Source organism: Papio anubis, chromosome 7, assembly GCF_008728515.1.
Source record: "Papio anubis isolate 15944 chromosome 7, Panubis1.0, whole genome shotgun sequence".
In the NCBI taxonomy this organism is placed as follows: domain Eukaryota; kingdom Metazoa; phylum Chordata; class Mammalia; order Primates; family Cercopithecidae; genus Papio; species Papio anubis.
Genome location: NC_044982.1, coordinates 145800390 through 145823222, shown reverse-complemented (window position 1 = coordinate 145823222; position 22833 = coordinate 145800390). Strand labels below are relative to the sequence as shown.

At 44.8% G+C, this 22833-nt stretch overlaps 1 protein-coding gene across 3 annotated transcripts in view; it reads right to left on the bottom strand.

Annotated features, from left to right (window-relative positions):
- The window catches only part of EXD1 (exonuclease 3'-5' domain containing 1), a 46375-nt gene extending 23643 nt beyond the window's left edge, over positions 1-22732 (bottom strand). The window contains exons 1-6 of one of the 3 annotated variants that reach the window (XM_009209964.4): positions 22469-22732; positions 22261-22376; positions 10413-10481; positions 7372-7429; positions 6943-7070; positions 4107-4165 (exon numbers count right to left, since the gene is read on the bottom strand). In XM_009209964.4, coding sequence (XP_009208228.2) covers positions 4107-4165; positions 6943-7070; positions 7372-7429; positions 10413-10481; positions 22261-22376; positions 22469-22644 — 606 coding nt within the window. In that variant the 5' untranslated portion in view covers positions 22645-22732. Of the gene's footprint in view, positions 1-4106; positions 4166-6942; positions 7071-7371; positions 7430-10412; positions 10482-17563; positions 18508-22260 lie in introns of those variants that run through there. The other 2 variants (XM_003900819.5, XM_021940430.2) reach the window with 2 other exon arrangements.
- Positions 22733-22833: the final 101 nt, after the last annotated feature.

The window sequence follows — 22833 nt, the reverse complement described above, 5'->3', positions numbered from 1 at the left end:
GTCATGGACCCTTTAAATAATCTGTTGATACATAAATAATTCTTACAACTCAATGATAAAAATAATTATTACAACTCAATTAAAAAATAGGAAAAGGTTTGGGCACGGTGGCTCATGCCTGTAATCCCAGCACTGAGGGAGGCTGAGGAGGACAGATTGCTTGAGCCCAGGAGTTTGAGACCAGCCTGGGCAACATAGTGAGAAACTGTCTCTACACAAAATATAAAAATTAAGGCTGGGTACAGTGGCTCACGCCTGTTATCCCAGTACTTTGGGAGGCTGAGGAAGACAGACTGCTTGAGTCCAGGAGTTCAAGACCAGCTTGGGGAACATACCAAGACCTCATCTCTTAAAAAAAAAAAAAAAAAAAAAAAAGAGCTGGGCATGGTGGTACATGCCTATAGTCCAAGTTACTCAGGAGGCTGAGGTGGGAGGATTGCTTGAGATCCTAGGAGGTGGAGGTTGCAGTGAGCCAAGATCATGCCACTGCACTCCAGCCTGGGCTACCAAGCAAGACTCTGTCTCAAAAAAAAAAGGCAAATGATCTAAATAGACGTTTCTCCAAAGAAGTTATACAAATGGCTAGTAAGCTCATGGAAATGTTCAACATCATTAGCCATCACAGAAATGCAAATCAAAACCACAATAAGATACCACTTCGTACCCACTAGGATGGCTATACTCAAAATTACAGATAAGTGTTGGCAAGGATGTAAAGAAATTGGAACCCTCACAGACTGCTGGTAGAAATGTAAAATGGTGCAACAGCTTTGGAAAAAAGCCTGGCCATTCCTCAAAAAAGTTAAACACAGAGTTACCATATGATCTAGCAATTTCACTCCTAGGTAACTACCCAAGAGAAATAAAATCATCCACACAGAAACTTGTCCATGAATGTTCATAGTAGCATTATTCACAATAACCAAAAAGAAGAAACAACCCAAATGTCCATCAAATGGTGAATGGATAAATAAAATGTAGTATATTCATAGAATAGAATATGATTTGGTGGCTGGCTGTGGCGTCTCATGCTTGTAATCCCAGCACTTTGGGAAGCCGGTGCAGGTGGACTGCTTGAGCCCAATAGTTTGAGACCAGCCTAGGCAACATAATGAGACGTTGTCTCTACAAAAAATATAAAAGAATTAGCCAGATGTTGTGGCACATGCCTGTAGTCCCAACTACTTGCGAGGCTAAGGTGGGAGGATTGCTTGAACCCAGGAGGTCCAGGCTGCAGTGAACTGTGATCATGCCACTGTACTCCAACCTGGGTGACACAGCAAGACCCTGTCTCAAAAAAAAATTTGTTTTAATTTATAAGGAATATTATTTGGCAATAAAAATAAGTGAAATACTCATATAAGCTACAATGTGGATGAACCTTGAAAGCATTATGCTAAATAAAGCCTATCAAAAAAACTACATATTTTATTATTTTATTTGTTTATTTACTTATTTTTATTTATTTATTTATTTATTTGAGATAGAGTCTCACTCTGTCACCCAGGCTAGAGTGCAGTGGCGTGATCTCGGCTCACTGCAACCTCCGCCTCCTGGATTCAAGCAATTCTCCTGCCTCAGCCTCCTGAGTAGCTGGGAATACAGGCGCGCACCACCACACCCAGCTAATTTTTGTGTATTTAGTAGAGACAGTTTCACCATGGTGGTCAGGCTGGTCTTGAACTCCTGACCTCGTGATTCACCCATCTTGGCCACCCAAAGTGCTGGGATTACAGGCGCGAGCCACCGTGCCCGGCCTGTTTTGTTCGTTGTTTTTTGAGACAGAGTCTCACTGTCTCCCAGGCTGGAGTACAGTGGCATGATCTCAGCTCACTATAACCTCCACCTCCTCCCTCTCAGACTCCCCAGTAGCTGGGATTACAAGTACCTGCCACCACACCCAGCTAATTTTTGTATTTTTAGTAGAAATGGGGTTTCGCCATGTTGGCCAGGCAGTTTTAGTGGTTGCCAGGGGCTGAGGAGTGATTAGGAGTGATGGATAAGGGGTGTGAGGTTTCTTTCTGGTATATTGAAAATATTCTAAAATTTATTATGTTGCTTTATGTACAACTCTGTGAATATACTAAAAGCAAGTGAGTTGTACATTTTAACTAAATAAATTGTATGGCACGTGGATCATATCTCAATAATACTATTTTTTTTTAATAAAAATCTTCAGTTCAGACTTAAAAAATAACCTGTTGATAGCTAACTCTCATTTTAAGAATGCATCCATAGGCCGGGTGCGGTGGCTTAAGCCTGTAATCCCAGCACTTTGGGAGGCCGAGACGGGTGGATCACGAGGTCAGGAGATTGAGACCATCCTGGCTAACACGGTGAAACCCCGTCTCTACTAAAAAACGCAAAAAACTGGCTGGGCAAGGTGGCGGGCGCCTGTAGTCCCACCTACTCAGGAGGCTGAGGCAGGAGAATAGCATAAACCCGGGAGGTGGAGCTTGCAGTGAGCTGAGATCCGGCCACTGCACTCCAGCCCAGGCGACAGAGTGAGACTCCGTCTCAAAAAAAAAAAAAAAAAATGCATCCATGGGCCAGGCGTAGTGGCTCATGCCTGTAATCCCAGCACTTTGGGAGGCTGAGACAGGCGGATCACCTGAGGTCAGGAGTTTGAGACCAGCCTGGCCAACATGGCAAAACCCCATCTCTACTACTAAAAATACAAAAATTAGCTGGGCGTGCTAGTGCATGCCTGTAATCCCAGCCCCTTGGGAGGCTGAGCCAGAAGAATTGCTTGAACCTGGGAGGCGGAGGTTGAGGTGAGCCAAGATTGTCCCACCGAACTCCAGCCTGGGCCACAGGGCGAGACTCCATCTCAAAAAAAACATAAATAAAAAATTATGACTCTTCTCTGAAACTGCCAATGGCTTTCCATCTCACTCAAGTCAAACTCAAAATGTTTACAATGTCTAGAAAGCCCTAAGTGAACTGCCTCCTGCCCTCTTCCATCCCCTACCATTCTTCTTCACTGTGGTCCTGTCACACTGACCTCCGTGCTGTTCATCCACACAAGCTAGGAATATTTCAGCCTCAGGGCCTTTGTGCTTGCTAATTCCACTTTTAAGTTCTTCATTTTTTTTTTTTTGAGACGGAGTCTCGCTCTGTCGCCCAGGCTGGAGTGCAGTGGCGCGATCTCAGCTCACTGCAAGCTCTGCCTCCCAGGTTCACGCCATTTTCCTGCCTCAGCCTCCTGAGTAGCTGGGACTACAGGCGCCTGCCACCACGCCTGGCTAGTTTTTTGTATTTTCAGTAGAGACGGGGTTTCACCGTGTTAGCCAGGATGGTCTCTATCTACTGACCTCATGATCCGCCTGCCTCAGCCTCCCAAAGTGCTGGGATTACAGGTGTGATCCACAGCGTCCAGCCTTTAAGTTCTCCACTTTGATATCTACATGGTTCCCTTACTTACTCAAGTCTTTGTTCTAATGTCACCTGCTTAGAGATGTTTTCTCTGTCTATCCCACATAAAATAGGACCTCCTTGTCACTCTAGTCCCCATAACATGCTTTATTTTTATTCCCAGCACTTACTGCCACCTAAAATAGAAGCGTTTGTTTATTGTCTTGCATTAGAATATAAGCTCCTGGAGCGCTGGAACTTTGTCTTGATTATGGTTTTACTCCAGATCTCAGAACAGTGCCTGGCATATAGCAGCCACCAAATACTACGTTGAATTAATAGGAAAAAAAAAATAAAAAATCTTTTCTTTTTTTTTTTTTTTTGAGATGGAGTCTCGCTGTGTCTCCCAGGCTGGAGTGCAGTGGCGTGATCTCGGCTCACTGCAAGCTCCGCCTCCCGGGTTCACGCCATTCTCCCGCCTCAGCCTCCCAAGTAGCTGGGACTACAGGCGCCCGCCACCACGCCCGGCTAGTTTTTTGTATTTTTAGTAGAGACGGGGTTTCACCATGGTAGCCAGGATAGTCTCGATCTCCTGACCTCGTGATCCACCCGCCTCGGCCTCCCAAAGTGCTGGGATTACAGGCTTGAGTCACCGCGCCCGGCCAAAAAATCTTATAATAAAGAAATTTATGAGACACAGACATGATACCTACATACAGGCAATACTAGTAATGATTGAGGACAATACTTACTGCAGCACCAAACTTCTGCTGGAATTGATTAATGACGGTGTATGTCACCTCCTCTTCCTCTACAGGACAAGGATCGCATTAGATACATTTCTCTTCCTCAGCAACAGAATAGCTTTCCCACTAATTTTGGCCACACTCATATATTCCTACTCTATTGCAACTCAAATGTCTAATGTTATTTCATTATCACCTGCATTAGCCCATCACACAGTGAACACTAATTAACATCTTGTTTGCCAAATCAGAATAAACAAAAACCCCACCAATGATAATCTTACAAACTGAACTGTTTACATGTCCTGTGATAATCCAGTAATGTTTCCTTCCTCATAGGTTTATATCTTGAATACTTCAAGGCATACACTTTTTTTTTTTTTTTAAGACAGAGTTTCACTCTTGTTGCCCAGGCTGGCGTACAATGGCACAATCTTGGTTCACTGCAACCTCTGCCTCCCGGTTTCAAGCAATTCTCCCATCTCAGCCTCCTGAGTAGCTGGGATTACAGGCGCCCACCACCAAGCCCAGCTAATTTTTGTATTTTTAGTAGAGACGGGGTTTTGCCACGTTAGCCAGGCTGGTCTTGAACTCCTGACCTCAGGCGATCCACCTGCCTCAACCTCCCAAAGTGCTGGGATTACAGGTGTGAGCCACCGCGTCTAGTCAAAATTTGTTAATATTTTATTTAAATTGAGATGGGGTTTCACCATGTTGCCCACGCTGGTCTTGAGCTTCTGGGCTCAGGCGGTCTGCACAATCCGCCCACCTCAGCCCCTTGAAGTGCTGGGATTACAGGCATGAGCCACCATGCCCAGTCTTATTTTATTTTTTTTAATAGAGATAGGGTTCCACTATGGTGCCCAGGCTGGTCTTGAACTCCTGGCTTCAAGCAGTCCTCCCACCTTGGCCTCCCTAAGTGCTGGGATTACAGGCATGAGCCACTATGCCTGGCCCTGTTTTGTTTTTAATGAAAAAAACAAACAAACAAACAAAACAAAACAAAACAAAACCCAAAACCCCACAATGGCTTCTCCTGTCATTTCAAGGTAAAGTTTAAGTCCCAGTTGGGCGCGCTGGCTCATGCCTGTAATCCAGCACTTGGGGAGGCTTAGGTGGGCATATCACAAGGTCAGGAGCTTGAGATCAGCCTGGCTAACATGGTGAAACCCCGTCTCTACTAAAAATACAAAAATTAGCCAGGCGCAGTGGGCATGCCTGTAGTCCCAGCTACTCGGGAGGATGAGGCAGGAGAATCGCTTGTACCTGGCAGGTGGAGGTTGCAGTGAGCCAAGATCGTGCCACTGCACTCCAGTCTCGGTGACAGAGCAAGACTCCATCTCAAAAAAAAAAAAAAAAAAAAGATTAGCCAGGCGTGGTGGCACATGCTTGTAATCCCAGCTACTGAGGAGGCTGAGGCAGGAGAATCACTTGAACATGGGAGGTGGAGATTGCAGTGAGCCAAGATCGCACCACTGCACTCTAGCCTGGAGGACACAGCAAGACTCTGTCTCCAGAAAAAAAAAGTTTAAGTCCCCACAAAGCTCTACAAACTCCTCTTTGACTCACCGGTCCCATCTCATCTACTGCTTCTCTCCCTGCTCCAGCTGCTCTGATCTCCTTGCTGTTCCTTCAAGATCCTGGCATGTTCCTACCTCAGTGTCTTTGTAATTTTTTTTTTTTTTTCAGCCTAAAGCACATTTCCCCAAGATATCCCTAAAGCTTGATCCCTCACCTCCTTCAGGCCTTTATGCAAATGTTATCATTTCAGCAAGACTTGTCCTGGATACCCTAAAATTGCAAAACCACCCTCCCTACATACTACTTCTCTTCCATTTTTTTCCTCCCTAGTATTTGGCACTATTATAGTATATATTTTACTTATTTATCTTTTTTTTTTTTTTTTTGAGACGGAGTCTCGCTATGTCACCCAGGCTGGAGCGCAGTGGCACAATCTCAGCTCACTGCAAGTTCCGCCTCCCGGGTTCACGCCATTCTCCTGCCTCAGCCTCCCAAGTAGCTGGGACTACAGGCACCCGCCACCACGCCCGGCTAATTTTTTGTATTTTTAGTAGAGACGGAGTTTCATGGTGTTAGCCAGGATGGTCTCAATCTCCTGACCTCCTGATCCACCCGCCTCGGCCTCCCAAAGTGCTGGGATTACAGGCGTGAGCCACCGCGCCCGGCCATACTTATTTATCTTATTTAGCATGTGTTTGCTGCTCAATAAGGGAAGCGATACCATACTTCAGAATCCCCAATGAATGAGTGTACCCCAATAAATGAGTACACACACAGTATGTACTCAATTATTAAATAAACAAATGAATCACAGTATTTTATCTTAATTCAGAACCTAGAAGCAATGGCTCAGCTGAGCATTCTGTAGAGAATCTTGATTCAGGGTTATACCAACTCTAAACAGTAAAGAGAGCCTAGTTGAATTTGACTGACTTGATTCAAAAAAAAAAAAAAAGAGAGAGAGCCTAGAAAATTCAGAGCCTCGGCCGGACGCGGTGGCTCACACCTGTAATCCCAGCAGTTTAGCAGGCCAAGGCGGGCGGATCACCTGAGGTCAGGAGTTTGAGACCAACCTGACCAACATGGAAAAACCCTGTCTCTACTAAAAACACAAAATTAGCCAGGCGTGGTGGCGCATGCCTGTAATCCCAGCTACTTGGGAGGCAGAGGCAGGATAATCGCTTGAACCCAGGAGGCAGAGGCTGCAGTGAGCCAAGATCACGCCATTGCACTGCAGCCTAGGCAACAAGAGTGAAACTCCGTCTCAAAAAAAAAAAAAAAGAAAGAAAGAAAAGAAAAAATTCAGAGCCCCTATACTCACCTGATGGGCTGTACTTGAGGTCATTCAGCAGAGAGGTAGTTGGTGCTTCAGGGGCAGGAGAAGCAGGCTCACATGCATTTAGGTCTTCAACCTTCATTTTCTCCTTCCGGGTTCTTTCTGCATTTAGACTATCCTTACAAGAAACAACATTTGGGTGAACTTGTTCTTTGTCGTTGACACCACACACAGATTTTGCCACACATTAACATTAAGGACAGTGGTCCTTCATTAACTAGAGGACCCATTTATCCACTGATTACACTGACTTGAGGGCGCTATCTAACAATGGAAGGAAACACCTATATATTTCTTCTCATTTCTATTTCCTTATGCCAAGGAATTAAGCGGCTGGTGAATTAGAGTTAAGGCTTTCTACCCTAATGTGCACATTTGGGAAACATCATAATTAAGAAAATTATTCCATCTTACCTAACAGAAGATGCTTTTTCTCTCACTGAGCCTTGTTCCACTTCATCTAGTAGTTCCACTGTAAAATAACCAAATGGCTTCCAACAGAGTTTCCAATCAGAAATCAATTAACTACTCCACTACCCACACACTCCCAGTTTAACCATGTACTGCAAACAATAGTTGGAAATGAAATGTTAGTCCACAGAGGCTTTTACTGGCCAGCAATAAATACAACAGAAGAGATCATCTAAAGTACCAAAGACTCTCAATATTCTATCCCTACAAAGCTTCTTGGTTATCTAGAACGATTAGGAACCTTTCTATATATCCCCTTCACCCTTTTTGTTCTAGGGAACCTTTGTGGTCAAATTAGCTCTAGAGATTTCTTTCCCACTCATCTCAATCTTAATGCACCTTCCCGCACATGGTGTGCTGTTTGAGGGTTTTCCCTTTTTTTTTTTTTTTTTTTTGAGACGAGGTCTTGCACTGTCACCTGGGTTGGAGTGCAGGGGTGCGATCTCGGCTGACTGCAACCTCCACCTCCCAGGTTCAAGCAATATTCCTGCCTCAGCCTCCCAAGTCCCATGCCTGGGACTATAGGCATGCACGCCACCATGCACAGCTAATTTTTGTATTTTTGGTAGAGAGGGGGTTTCACCATGTTGGCCAGGATGGGTCTCGATCTCTTGACCTCGTGATCCGTTCACCTCAGCCTCCCAAAGTGCTGGGATTACAGGTGTGAGCCACCACACCTGGCCTCATTTAGGTACTTTTCAAGCAAAAAGCCTCTATGTTTCAAAAGTCTCTTTTTTCTGTACTATCTAGAAATACTGAATCTGGAGCAGAGAAAAGGTAAAATTGACTGAAAAATGCTGATTAGCCATTATTATCCTTCGTCTTGACAATTTTTATCCAAGGTACTTTTGGGGAAGACTCCTCCATGGTTGATTGGGCCACAGGACAAAGAAAGAAATGACTATCCTTAGAGCTTAAAAATTATGAACAAAGCCTATAATCCCAGCACTCAGTGAAGCTGAGGCAGGCAAATCAACTGAGGTCAGGAGTTCGAGACCAGCCTGGCCAACCTAACGAAACCCTGTGTCTCTACTAAAAAAAAATACAAAAATTGGGCTAGGTGCAGTGGCTCACGCCTGTAATCTCATCACTTTGGGAGGCCGAGGGGGGGCGAATCATTTGAGGTCAGGAGTTTGAGACCAACCTGGCCAACATGGTGAAACCCCGTTTCTACTAAAAATACAAAAAAAAAATAGCTGGGTCTGGTGGCACACGCCTGTAATCTCAGCTCCTGGAGAGGATGAGGCAGGAGAATTGCTTGAAATCCCAGGGGCAAAGGTTGCAGTGAGACAAGTTCGCACCACTGCACTCCAGCCTGAGTGACAGACTGAGAATCTGTCTCAAAAAAAGTATGAACGAAGACCAAATCCTGGAGAAGAATTTAGCAGGTGATGAATTCCGTGCGTACAGATCACAAAGCTGGTCAGTCATCAGCCTCCTGAGTTGGGGAGACGATAGCAGTGATTGCTTCACTTCTCTCTACAAACCCATTCACAGCCTAGCTTTGCTCCAATCCAGAGCTCTGTTTCACTGCAAAGGCCGATAGTGAAAACACAATTAAGAACTCCAACTACCACCACTATCCTTGCCATTATAAAAGCATATTCAAGGGACAGAGTGTTCATGACAGCATACGCAATGAGAAAGAAATAGCTAGCTATCCAGATTTGTATTCCCTGAAGTGGCTCTGGATTGGCAGTCATTAATTTGGTGAGATTTTCATTTCCTCCTAAATTCTAGTTTTCTCACAAAGCAAAGCAATCTTTCAAGCAGTAGTAAACTCTCATTTACAGGAGTCCTTTCCTTTCTTCAGATCTGCCCCAAAGTGAGAGATGCACAGTCCTAAGAGGTCCCAGAGTGCTCATTCCTCCACTCCTTCTATCCAGCTCCTGATCTGTACTCCTTAAAAGGCAGAAGCACAAAGCTCCTGAGTCCCTGAAAGTAAGAAATGTTCTTGCTTTCTCTTGTCCTACTTGACATGTATGAAGCACACTGATGAGCTTCTACAGCTACTCTTTCAGGCAAACAATTGTACTTACTCTTGCTAAATGGTTTGTGTTAGCAGAAATAAAGAATAGGGCTGCTTCCTGCCATTCCAAAATCTGAAAAGCTCTGAAAACCAAAATTTTGTTGTAACTCTTGGTGGCAAAACTTGACCTGATAAGCTATTTACAGTCCGATTTTTTTTTTTTTTTTTTTTTTTTTTTGAGACAGAGTCTTGCTCTGTCACCCAGACTGGAGTGCAGTGGCGCGATCTCGGCTCACTGCAAGCTACGCCTCCCGGGTTCACACCATTCTCCTGCCTCAGCCTCCCGAGTAGCTGGGACTATAGGCGACCACCACCACGCCTGGCTAATTTTTTACATTTTTAGTGGAGACGGGGTTTCACTGTGTTAGCCAGGATGGTCTCGATCTCCTGACCTCATAATCCACCCGCCTTGGCCTCCCAAAGTGCTGGGATTACAGGCATGAGCCACCGCGCCTGGCCTTATAGTCTGATTTTATTCCACTTAGTATGACTGTCCACCAATTTCTCTGGAGAAATGTGTTGATTATAGAGTACTGCCTGACTTTCTGGAGGTGTTATGTAATATAAACAGCATATACTCCATTACATTTTCCAAAAATCCAGAACAATTCTTGATTCTGGACATTTGGCCCCAAGGTTTTGGATGAGGAATTGTGAACGGACTGTGAATTTTAAGCAGCTTGCTTAGCAAGACAATCCCTTCCTGTTCACGTTCCTAACTGCCTGCTGGTCCAAGTCTATAGTGATAATCACCAGCAGACCTGACATTGTAAAACCAAAATGATTATAATTCTATAAAACTCTTTTACTCATAGAGTACCCACAGAAGCAGTAAGAAGGATCCATTCTCAAATACCAACTTTAAGAATTCATAAGCGCAACATTAAAGGCAAGACAATATCAAATATTGGAATGAAATCTCAGTACCAGCATTCAAGGAACATGGGAGTCTCACCATTCACAATCTCATGCCCAAAAAACAACTGCACTCCTGGGACACTTCGACCTGTCTCCACATTCTTCACTGTTACAGAAAACAATTCATTCGGTTAATAAAAAATAATATTTTCCTAAAACTCTAAGAAAATATGATGCCTCTCAAAATTTCCCAAGTCTGAGTTTTATTTAAAAAAAAAATCACGAAAAAAATCTCCAAATCTTCCCCCAAGGAATGAAGAGTCAATAATAAATGACAAAGCTGCAGCCTTTAAACAAGTAGTATAAAAAAACAAGGGAAACCCCATTAAGGTCCAGGAGAAACTAAAAAGTATAGTACACTGAATTTAAAATTCTCCTGAGAATATTCTAAGGCCTTTGGGGCTAAGGACTGTCTATTAATTATATTTCTATTTATTTTTACTCCACTTAACTCCAGAAAAAAATTTAAGGCAGCCCACAACTTCTTTTTTTTTTGAGTCTCGTTCTGTCACACAGGCTGGAGTGCAGTAGCACGATCTTGGCTCACTGCAACTTCTGCCTCCCGGGTTCAAGCAATTCTCCTGCCTCAGCCTCCCGAGTAGCTCAGACTATAGGCGAGTCACCATGTTTTATATTTTTAGTAGAGACGGGTTTCACCGTGTTAGCCAGGATGGTCTCAATCTCCTGACCTCGTGATCCGCTCGCCTCAGCCTCCCAAAGTGCTGGGATTACAGGTGTGAGTCACCGCGCCCGGCCAAGGCAGCCCACAACTTCTAGTGACCACACCCTGCTTCATGTCATGCTACACACTCAAAAGTATCATCGAGGACAATGATCCAAATCCTGGTTCTCCTATGAGGAGATAAGGGAGTTAGGAGAAGGTTAGATGCCATGTCCACAATGTACTGTCATTTTCCTAGATGGAAGTATTCATAGCAGCGGTCTTTTTCCACACCTCTCAGCAATCCAAATAACTGAGTTCCGCCCTCACTATTGCACTGAATATATTCCTACCACAGTCAAAGATCACCAACTACTTATTTGTCAAATCCAAAAAAATGTTTTGCAACCTTATCTTCCTTGACTTTCCTGCAACCTTTGGCAATACTGTTCTCTCCTTTCTTTTTAACTCCTGGCCTCAAGTGATCCTCCCATCTCAGCCTCCCAAAGTACTGGGATTACAGGTGTGAGCCACCATGCCCAGCCTTCTCTTCTTTCTTCTTTAGTTACAGGACACCGTGTTTAGTTCTCTTCCTACTAATTACCTAGAGCTACCATATTGAGCACGCACTCTGAGCCAGGCATCATGCTATTTCCCTATATTCAATTTTCTAGTAACATAATAAGAATTTCATTGTCTCAATTATGGAGGACTCTGAGGCTCAGCAAGGTTGAATAACTAGCTCAAGGTTCCACTGCTAGCAAAAAACAGTCAGGATTTAAATTCAGGCCTCAGTGATTTTAATATGTTTTTTTGTTGTTGTTGTTAATTGAGACGGTCTTACAGGCTAGAGTGCAGTGGCACAATCCTAGCTCGCTGCAGCCTCGAATACCTGGGCTTAAGCAATCCTGCCTTAGCCTTGCGAGTAGCTGGGACAACAGGCATGTGCCAGCATGCCTGGCTATTCTTTTTTTTGGTAGAGATTGGGTCTTACTACATTGCCCAGGCTAGATTCAAACTCCTGGGCTCAAGCCATCCTCCTACCTCAGCCTCCCAAAAGTCGTGGGATTACAGATGTGAGCCATCCTGCCTGGAAATACACTTTCTTATAATCCCTGTTACAGTGGCTCCCTGATTTGCTCCTTCCAGTCTCCCTAGCTGTCTCTACACCTCTGCTTGCCCTTTATACACTGATGGTCCCCAACACTTTGTCCCTCATCCTTTTTCCTTCTCTTTGAATGATCATACCCACCTCTTAGTTGCCCTGACATTCATTTTTTCTCCCACATGGACTATTCTTCTCAGCTCCACTCATATTTTCAACTAAGAACAAACTTACTAAAGAATTTTCAGGCCGGGCACAGTGGCTCATGCCTGTAATCCCAGCACTTTGGGAGGCCAAGGCGGGTGGATCATGAAGTCAAGAGTTCAAAACCAGCCTGACCAAGAGCGTGAAACCCCGTCTCTACTAAAACATCAAAAATTAGCCAGGCGCGGTGGCAGGTGCCTGTAATCCCAACTACTTGGGAGGCTGAGGTAGGAGAATCGCTTGAACCCCGGTGTCAGAGGTTGCAGTGAGCCGAGATCACGCCACTACACTCCAGACCGGGCGACAAAGTGAGACTCCATCTCAAAAAAAAAAAAAAAAAAAAAAAGAATTTTCAAAAGGGGCCAGGTTTGGTGGCTCATGCCTGTAATCCCAGCCTTTTGGGAGGCCAAGGTAGGCAGATCACCTGAGGTCAGGAGTTCGAGACCTGGCCAACACGGTGAAACCCCATCTCTACTAAAAAATACAAAAATTAGCCAAGTGTGGTGCCATGCACCTGTAATCCCATCTATTCAGAGGCCAAGGCAGGAGAATCACTTGAACTTCGGAGGCGGAGGTTGCAATGAGTCGAGATCCCTCCCAAAGTGCTGGGATTATAGGCATGAGCCACAGTGCCCAGCCCCTTTCCCATTGTTAACTCCTACTCAACCAGATGGAGTTCCATCACCAATTCCTCCTTTAGGAAATCACTGTCCTAATTCAAGCACTTCTAGATAGAAATTAGTTGAATATTTGTGTTTTTATAGCATCCTTTGCATCTTTCTATCAGAGAGGATCTCACACTCCATTATACCTGTCTACCTATTTGTCTATTTATGATACTAAGTTTTTATTTAAATTTTTTTTTTTTTTTGGCCAGATGCAGTGGCTCACGCCTATAATCCCAGCATCTTCGGAGGCTGAGGCGGAAGGATCACAAGGTCAAGAGACTGAGACCATTCTGGCCAATATGGTGAAATCCCGTCTCTATCAAAAATACAAAAATTAGCTGGGCGTGGTGGTGCACGCCTATAGTCCCAGCTACTCAAGAGGCTGAGGCAGGTGAATTGCTTGAACTCGGGAGGCAGAGGTTCCAGTGAGACGAGATTGAGCCACTGCACTCCAGCCTCGCGGCAGACCAAGACTCCATCTCTAAAAAAAAAGAAAAATTTTTTTTTAGAGATGGGGTCTTGCGCTGTTGCCCAGGCTGGAGTACAGGAGCACGATCATAGCTCACTGTAGCCTCGAACTCCTGGGCTTAAGTGATCCTCCCACTTCAGCCTCCAAGTAGCTGGGACTACAGGTAGGAACCACCATGACTGGCTAATTAAAAAAAAAAAATTTGGCTGGGTGCAGTGGCTCACGCCTGTAATCCCAGCACTTTGGGAGGCCGAGGTGGGAGGATCGACTGAGGTCAGGAGTTCGAGATCAGCCTGACCAACACGGAGAAACCCTGTCTCTACTAAAAATATAAAATTAGCTGGGTGTGGTGGCACATGCCTGTAATTCCAGCTACTCGGGAGGCTGAGGCAGGAGAATTGCTTGAACCCGGGAGGTGGAGGTTGCCATGAGCCGATACCGTGTCATTGCACTCCAGTCCGGGCAACAAGAGCAAAACTCTGTTTAAAAAAAAAAAAAAATTGTTTTTTAGGCTGGATGTGGTGGTTCACACTTCTAATCCCAGCACTTTGGAGGCTGAGTGGGAGAACTGCTTGAGTCCAGGAGTTCAAGACCAGCTTGGGCAACCCAGAGAGACCCCATCTCTACAAAAAATTTAAAAAATTAGCCAGTCTTGGTGGCACATGCCTGTAGTCCCAGCTATTTGGGAGGCTGAAGCAGGAGAATCACTTGTGCCCATGAGGTCAAGGTTGCAATGAGCCATGATAGTGCCACTGCACTCCAGCTTGAATGATAGAGCAAGACTCTGTGTCGAAAATATTTTTCGTCGGGGGCTGGGTGTGGTGGCTCATGCCTATAATCTCAGCACTTTGGGAGGCTGAGGCGGGAGGATCACTTGAGCCCAGGAGCTGGAGACAAGCCTGGGTAACGTAGTGAGACCCCATCTCAATTTTTCAAAAAAGAAAAAATAGGCCTGGCACGGTGGCTCACATCTGTAATCCCAGCACTTTGGGAGGCCAAGGCAGGTGGATCACGAGGCCAGGAGTTCAAGACCGCCCTGGCCAACATAGTGAAACCCCGTCTATGTTTTTTGTAGTTTTGTGCTTTGTAAAAATACAAAAAAAATCAGCCGGGCGTGGTGGTGGGCGCCTGTAGTCCCAGCTACTTGGGAGTCTGAGGCAGGAGAATGGCTTGAACCTGGGAAGTGGAGGTTATAGTGAGCTGAGATTACGCCACTGCACTCCAGCCTGGGTGACACAGCGAGACTCTGTTTCAAAAAAAAACACAAGAAAAACTAAATTAATTAAAAATAATTTTTCTATAGATGTGGTTTTGCTATGCTGCCTGGGATGGCCTTAAACTCCTGGCCTCAAGCAATTCTGCCTTACCCTCCCAGGTAGCTGGGACTATAGGCTAGACTAAGTTCTCACTGCAACCTCCACCTCCCAGGTTCAAGCCATTCTCCAGCCTCAGCCTCCCAAGTAGCTGGGATTACAGGCACCCGCTACCATGCTCAGCTAATTTTGTGCTGAGACTACAGGTGTGAGCCACTGAGCCCAGCCCCTAGACTAAGCTTTTTTTTTTTTTTTTTTTTTGAGGCCGGGTCTCGGCTCTGTCGCCCAGGCACAGGTGCAGTGGCTGGCGATCTCGGCTCACTGCAAGCAGGCCTCCCGGGTTCAGGCCATTCTCCTGCCTCAGCCTCCCAGTAGCTGGGACTACAGGCCCTAGCAGCCCGGCTAATTTTTGTATTTTTAGTAGAGGCGAGGGTTTCACCGTGGTCGCCGATCTCCTGACCAACCCCTGATCAAAGCATGGCCTCCCAAAGTGCTGGGATTACAGGCGTGAGCCACCGCGCCCGGCTAGACTAAGCTTTTTAAGAACAGGGACCACCTTATTTCTGCTTGTGTCCCTGGTACCAAGCACAGTTCCTGAGATATAAAGCAATCAATACACGATTACTAAATGAATTAATGTTGCACAAACCTGTTACAATCCCATCTGAGCCCCTAAAAGTCTGTTTTAACTCAAAATTTGGCTTAATAACATTAATCTTTCAAATGCCATTTATACATGTTTCAATGATGAACCTGAAATTTATCATGCCAGGAAACTCTATATATTGAAACTTCCAGATTGGCAGATATGGAGGTACTGGGAGGGTGGCACAACCAAAGAGGACATGGAAATTCCATGTGCCTTCCTCCACACAAAAAAGAAACCTTAAATCAGAAAAAAATATTAACACGAAGTTATTTCATTGGATGCAGCTGCAAGTTGTAAGATTTAAGGTTGTCCTGGCTGGGCATGGTGGCTCACGCCTATAAACCTAGCATTTTGGGAGGCCAAGGTGGATCACTGGAGCCAGGAGTTTAAGACCAGCCTGGGCAACATAGGGAGACTCCATCTCTACAAAACATAAAGATTAAAAACACTAACCAGGTGCAGTCCGCACAAGTGTAGTCCCAGCTACTCAGGAGGCTGAGGTCGGAGGATCACTTGACCCTAGGAAGTTGAGGCTGCAGTGAGCCGTGATCACACCATGCCATTGCAATTCAGCCTGGATAATAGAGCATGAATGTGTCTTTAAAAAAAAAAAAGATTGCCCTATGTTTCTCTTGCGTTTACCTGTTCTTGAGCTTTATCCTTTATGATAAACTGGAATTGCAGCTGGGAGTTGTAGAGGCTACCTGGTGACCATTAGGATAACAGATGATCACTGACGTGGCAGAGCAGGAGCAAAAGGCACCTGGTTCCTGCTGGTGTCTTTCAGCCATTGCACTATTCTTCATCTGACTACCTCTTTACTTTTTGTATGAAAAAAATTAACCCCTTACTGTATCAACTCATCTGCTGAAGCCAAAAACAATTCTAAATAATGTGGTGGTTGTTTTTAATTTCAAAATGCATATGGAAAGAAATTAAAGAGCCAGGCATTGGTGGCTCAAGCCTGTAATCCCAGCACTTTAAGGAGGCCGAGGTGGGCGGATCACCTGAAGTCAGGACTTTGAGACCAGCCTGGCCAACACAATGAAACTCTGTCACTACTAAAAATACAAAAATTAGCCAGGCTTGGTGGTGGGTGCCTGTAATCCCAGCTACTTGGGAGGCTAAGGCAGGAGAATCGCTTGAACCTGGGAGGCAGAGGTTGCAGTGAGCCACGATCACGCCACTGGTCCAGCCTGGGCAACAGAGTGAGACTCATTCTCAGAGGAAAAAAAAAAAAAAAAAAAGGCCAGGAGCAGTGGCTCATGCCTATAACCCCAGCACTTTGGGGGGCCAAGGCAGGCGGATCACCTGAAGTCAGGAGTTTGAGACCAGCCAACAGCTGTATTTTTATACTTTTTGTATTAAAAGTACAAAAATTAGCTGGGTGTGGTGGTGTGTGCCTGTAATCCCAGCTACTTGGGAGGCTGAAGCAGGAGAATCACTTGAACCCAGGAGGTTGCGGTGAGCTATCACGCCACTGCAGTCCAGCCTGGGGGGTCTGGGGGACAGAGCAAGACATATCAAGAAAAAAAAAAAAAAAGGAAATTAAAAAAAGAAGTACCCAATTAATTAAAAATAACTTTTTATATTGAAAATCCCTGCTATCATATCAAAAGTGGGGACAAACCAGGCCAGGCGCAGTGGCTCACACCTGTAATCCCAGCATTTTGGGAGACCAAGGTGGGTGGATCACGAGGTCAGGAGATTGAGACCATCCTGGCTAACACGGTGAAACCCCATCTACTAAAAATACAAATAATTAGCCTGTCACAGTGGTGGGTGCCTGTAGTCCAGCTACGCGGGAGGCTGAGGCAGGAGAATAATGTGAACCCAGGAGGTGGAATTTGCAGTGAGCCAAGATCGCGCCACTGCACTCCAGCCTGGGCAACAGAGAGATACTCCATCTCCCCCCGCCCCCCAAAAAAAAGGAAGTAGGGACAAACCAGCATATTCAGTCACATTGTTTTGTTTGGGAAAACAATATTCTAACCTTTCTCCCATACTTTCCCTAAAATAGGAATAATGCCACCCTCCCAATCGCTAATGGAGACGAAAGCTATCACTGAAAATCACTAATCTCTTAAAAGGCAGAACAGTATGAGAAATAGAACAAGACCTTTCTTCAGGATAACAATCTTATTAGGGTCAACATGCTGAAGCACACCCTCGAAGACGCCACAAACCAATGTGAGTTTCACCCTCTTCCACAAAATCTGGCTGAGGAAATGGTAGTCACTGCTGGGGTCCATGCTAATTGATTCCAAAAGCCGTCTTCAAATAATCTTCTTTACGCATCCAAACACTTGAAAATTAATAAAGAGATCTATGAATTTTACAAGATTTTTTGGGAGTAAAGTTATTTTCCCTTTCCCCATATCAGTAATGGACAAGAATAAAATCTGAATAATTCAGTTTTGTTCATCTTTTTGGAATGATGAGAAAAGGATCATCGCAAGCACCAACTCTCATACGTAGGAAACTGAAAACCATAAAAAACTGGGCAAGTTAGGCTTGGCTTCTATGTTTATAAAATGGGCAAGATATCATCTTTCCTTCCTTAGCTAAATGGAAGAAGCAGAACATTTAGAGGTTTTTTAATGGCACATTTATACATCATTATAACAAAAAAACGAAAAGAGCAAATGAAAAAATGGACATACACAGAAATATTTGCCAATACATGTTGCAATAAATTGTTTAGGGCAGCACAACTACTTGAGCTCCTATTTTTTACAACTCTGGTTGAGAATTTAAGGGCGTGGTAATTTTTACCAAAACTGAAGCTGATATTTTAAGTAAAGCAACTAAATTTACCCTTTACTTAGGAATTAAAGGAAATCAAGGCAGGTAGGAGGATAGTGGTACATTGGGAAAAGAGCTTTTCTTTCAAATTGTGTTTAATGAATTGAATTTTAGAGACTGTTTCCCATAAATTGGGTCTATGCTATCCTATTAATTTTCAAGTCTAGGTACTTGAAATGTTCTATTTCTTTGTGTGTGTGTGTGTTTTTTTTAATTTTCTGTCCTACAACAGTTCTATGCTAAAGGTATTTTAAAATAAAAGCCAAATTGGCCGGGCATGGTGGCTCATGCCTGTAATCCCACCACTTTGGAAGGCCGAGGCAGGTGGATCATCTGAGGTCGGGAGTTCGAGACCAGGCTGACCAACATGGAGAAACCCTGTCTTTACTAAAAATACAAAATTAGCCGGGCGTGGTGGCGCATGCCTGTAATCCCAGCTACTCAGGAAGGCTGAGGCAGGAGAATCGCTTGAACCCGGGAGGCGGAGGTTGTGGTGAGCCAAGATCCCACCACTGCACTCCAGCCTGGGCAACAAGAGCAACACTCCGTCTCAAAAAAAAAATAAAAAAAAATAAAATAAAAGCTAAATTGAAGATTGAAAAATAAATTGTTTACCCAGAAACGTCTGGGATGTACCCTCTTCTGGATGTATCCTTTTCTGGATTAATAACATTTCCATAGTCTGACATTGTTACCAGCCAACCAACACAATTAATGCATAACCAATCCAGTTGCCAGATTATTGGAAGGGCCATTCCATGCCACCCTGGCCACAGCTCAGGAATTGGGCTGCACACTATCACCAACCAGTCATGTGCAGCCTGACAGATGGAACTGCCACATACCACACACTCAAATGTTTTCGTAAAAATGAGACATGTCCATTATAAAGAATTACAACAATACAGGCCAGGTGCAGTGGCTCACACCTGTAATCCTAGCACTTTGGGAAGCCAAGACAGGCAGGTTAATTGAGATCAGGACTTCGAGACCAGCCTGGCCAACATGGTGAAACCCCACCTCTATTTAAAATACAAAAATCTGCCAGGCATGGTGGCACAGGCCTGTAGTCCCAGCTACTCAGGAGCCTGAGGTAGGAGAATCACTTGAACCCGTGAGGCAGAGGTTGCAGTGAGCCGAGACTGCGAGATTGCGCCACTGTACTCCAGCCTGGGCGACAGAGCAACACTCTTGTCTCAAAAAAAAAAAAAATTATAACCATATAGAAATGTAAAAAGTAAAGAAAAAATGTACTAAGAAAGATTATTCATAGTAGGTACTCACCACTGGGTGCAGTGACTCATGCCAGTAATCCCAGCACTTTGGGAGGCCAAGATGGGCAGATTACCTGAGGTCAGGAGTTCGAGACCAGTCTGACCAACATGGTGAAACCCCGTCTCTACTAAAAACACAAAAATTAGCCAGGTGTAGTGACGTGTGCCTGTAATCCCAGCTACTCAGGAGGCTGAGGCAGGAGAATCGCTTGAACCCAGAAGGTGGAGATTGCAGTGAGCCAAGATCACACCATTGCACTCCAGCCTGGGAGACAAGAGTGAAACTCTGTCTCAAAAAACAAAACAAAACAAAAAAAACAAACAAAAAGCAGGTACTCTTACATTCTTTACCATAATACAGTAATTGTTTAAAAGTTATTTTAGAACTATTCTGTTTAGATGTCCTTGTATTTGGAAACTTAAATATTCTTCTACAGTTTTTTAAATTTAAAAGCTGCTTACTTTTGCCACACTAGGAAAATTCATCCAGTGAATTTTGCAATTTAACCATAAAAACACTGATGAAATAACTAGAGCCTAAGTCAACTAGGAAGAAGGTGAGATGTTACATACAATTTTCAGTCAAATAAATAACCTATATTTTTACATTTTAAGGTCTATCAAGTGCTTACACAAATATTACTTGATACAACAACCATAACCTAATTTACAAATGAAGAAACTGAAGTTTAGAAGGTTAAGACACCTGCCCAAAGTCACACAGCTAGAAGGTAATGCAATGTGAACTAAGACCAGGCCTCTAGGGTAGGATGTTTGTAGCCTAGTGCAAGACCAAGTGTTATGCATCCAGATAGAACATAAAACAAGTCATCAGAGAGTCTAAGAAAAATCATTCTTTAAGTTAATCCAACAGGCAAAAGGAGATTTTTAAAGAAAAAATACGTAAAACTGGAAAAATTAAAAAAAACAGCGCTTAATAGAGGCAAACATTTTTATTTTATTTTTGAGATGGAGTCTCACTCTGTCGCCAGGCTGGAGTGCAGGGGCGCGATCTCGGCTCACTGCAATCTCCGCCTCCCAGCTTCAAGCAATTTATACTTTTAAAAGCTACCCAAGAAAGAAAAGTTTGTGAAACACCTGGAAAATAAGAGAATTAAAGAAACATTAAAGAAAAAAAAATTAAAGTCAGAAAAAAATACTAGTATGAAGCAAAGAAAGCTTTGACTGGAGACAGCTGCAAATGGTAAGATTCAAGATTAGGAAGGAAAAAAGTAAGGTCAGCATCAAGAGATGGGCTTCAAGGCTGACTGAGAAAAGGGACATTCATGGGGCTGACAAAATTTTCCTATCACACCCATATTCCAACATACAAAGCAGCTCCAGGGATTTAGCTCTTAGACGGACATATCCAAAATGTTACTGAGTATTAAGGACAACATCACTAGGTTAGACAAGTGCACGCCAATCATCAAAATAACTCTAAGGCCGAGCACGGTGACTCACGCCTGTAATCCCAACACTTTGGGAGGCCGAGGCTGGTGGATCACCTGAGTTCTGGAGTTTGAGACCCGCCTAGCCAATATGGTGAAACCCTGTCTCTACTAAAAATACAAAAATTAGCTGAGCGTGGTGGCACGGGCCTGTAATCCCAGCTACTCAGGAGGCTTAGGCACGATAATCCCTTGAACCCGCCTGGAGGCTGCAGTGAGCCGAATCTGCACAGTCATCAGGCCATTGCACTCCAGCCCGGGCGACAGAGTGAGACTCTGTCGCAAAAAAACAAAACAGGCCAAGTGCGGTGGGTCGCACCTGTAATCACAGCACTTTGGGAGGCTGAGGCGGGCGGATCACCTGAGGTCAGAAGTCCGAGACCAGCCTGACCAATATGGAGAAACCCCGTCTCTACTAAAAATATAAAATTAGCTGGAGGCGGTGGCGCATGCCTATAACCCCAGCTACTCGGGAGGCTGAAGCAGGAGAATCGCTTGAACTCGGGAGGCGGAGGTTTCGGTGAGCTGAGATGGCGCCTTTGCACTCCAGCCTGGGAACAAGAGCAAAAACTCCATCTCAAACAACAGCAACAACAACAAACAAAACAAAACTGTAGTTCTTCACACTAGAACCTCAGCCTGCAGGGAACGTGTGGGGCCTCAGGCTAAGCTGTAAAGCCTTAGGTAACACTTAAAACTAATAACCTAAGTTGACCTGGGAAAGCTTGCTAAGACAAAAATACCCTGGTACTTAGGTTCTAACAGACAGCGGTCAGAATTCAGTTCTTCCATATCTTATACGGCTTCTAACCAAACAGGTGTGAAGGGGTAAGGCCGGTGAAGCAGTAAGAACTGGTTCACCTGAGAGTAGGCACTAATTTAATGGGTGGCTTTTTACTTTTTTTTTTTTTTTTTTTGAGACGGAGTCTCGCTCTGTCACCCAGGCAATGCCGCGATCTTGGCTCACTGCAACCTCCGCCTCCCGGGTTCAAGCGATTCTCCTGCCTCAGCCTCCCGAGTAGCTGGGATTACAGGCATGCGCCACCACGCCCGACTAATTTTATATTTTTAGTATAGACGAAGTTTCTCCATATTGGTCAGGCTGGTCTCGAACTCCTGACCTCAGGTGATCAGCCCGCCTCGACCTCCCAAAATGCTGGGATTACAGGCGTGAGCCACCGTGTCCGGCCTACCTTTTTAATCAAAACAAACAATACACCATGAGAATAAAATGCAAAATTTCTCATTTTTAAGACAAAGTAAGGAACTTCAAATAAATGGCGGACCATAAGCTAGGAATTCACTGTCCTCCATCGTTAGGGCTTTTTCCTCCGAAGCAAGTTTGGGAAATCTGGATCCTAATTTCAGCCAAGTGGTGAATTCCTCGAACTTCAGTCTAGAACTAAAAGAAGAGGGGGGCTGCAATGAAGGAAAAAGTCTCGGGACGCTCCACGCCACCCGGCGGCGGTTATCAAATCACAGCCTGAAAACAACCTGGAGAAAGGTCCGCGACGCCGGGCACCCACGCTGCAGAGGCGACGCCCGCCCGGCCCAACGTCCAGTCTCGTCTGTTTCCCAAGGAGCCAATCAGCACGCGGCCCCGAGGCTGGCTCCCCAGCGCCCCCTGCGGCCGGGAGGAGGACGGCCGCCAGGAAAGATACAGAGCGCATGCAGTCCCCGAGGGGCACACCCTAGGGTTCCCCCCACGCGAAGTTTCTCTCCGCAATCCGTGCCACCTATCGAGTAGGATTCCTAGTATTCGATTTCTGTGAGAAAAGGTAGGCTACGCTGCCTGCCGCAGGTTAGTTTGTTGTAAAACGGTTGGTCAATGGAATTGCCCTTTTAATTGCGTCGTTAGC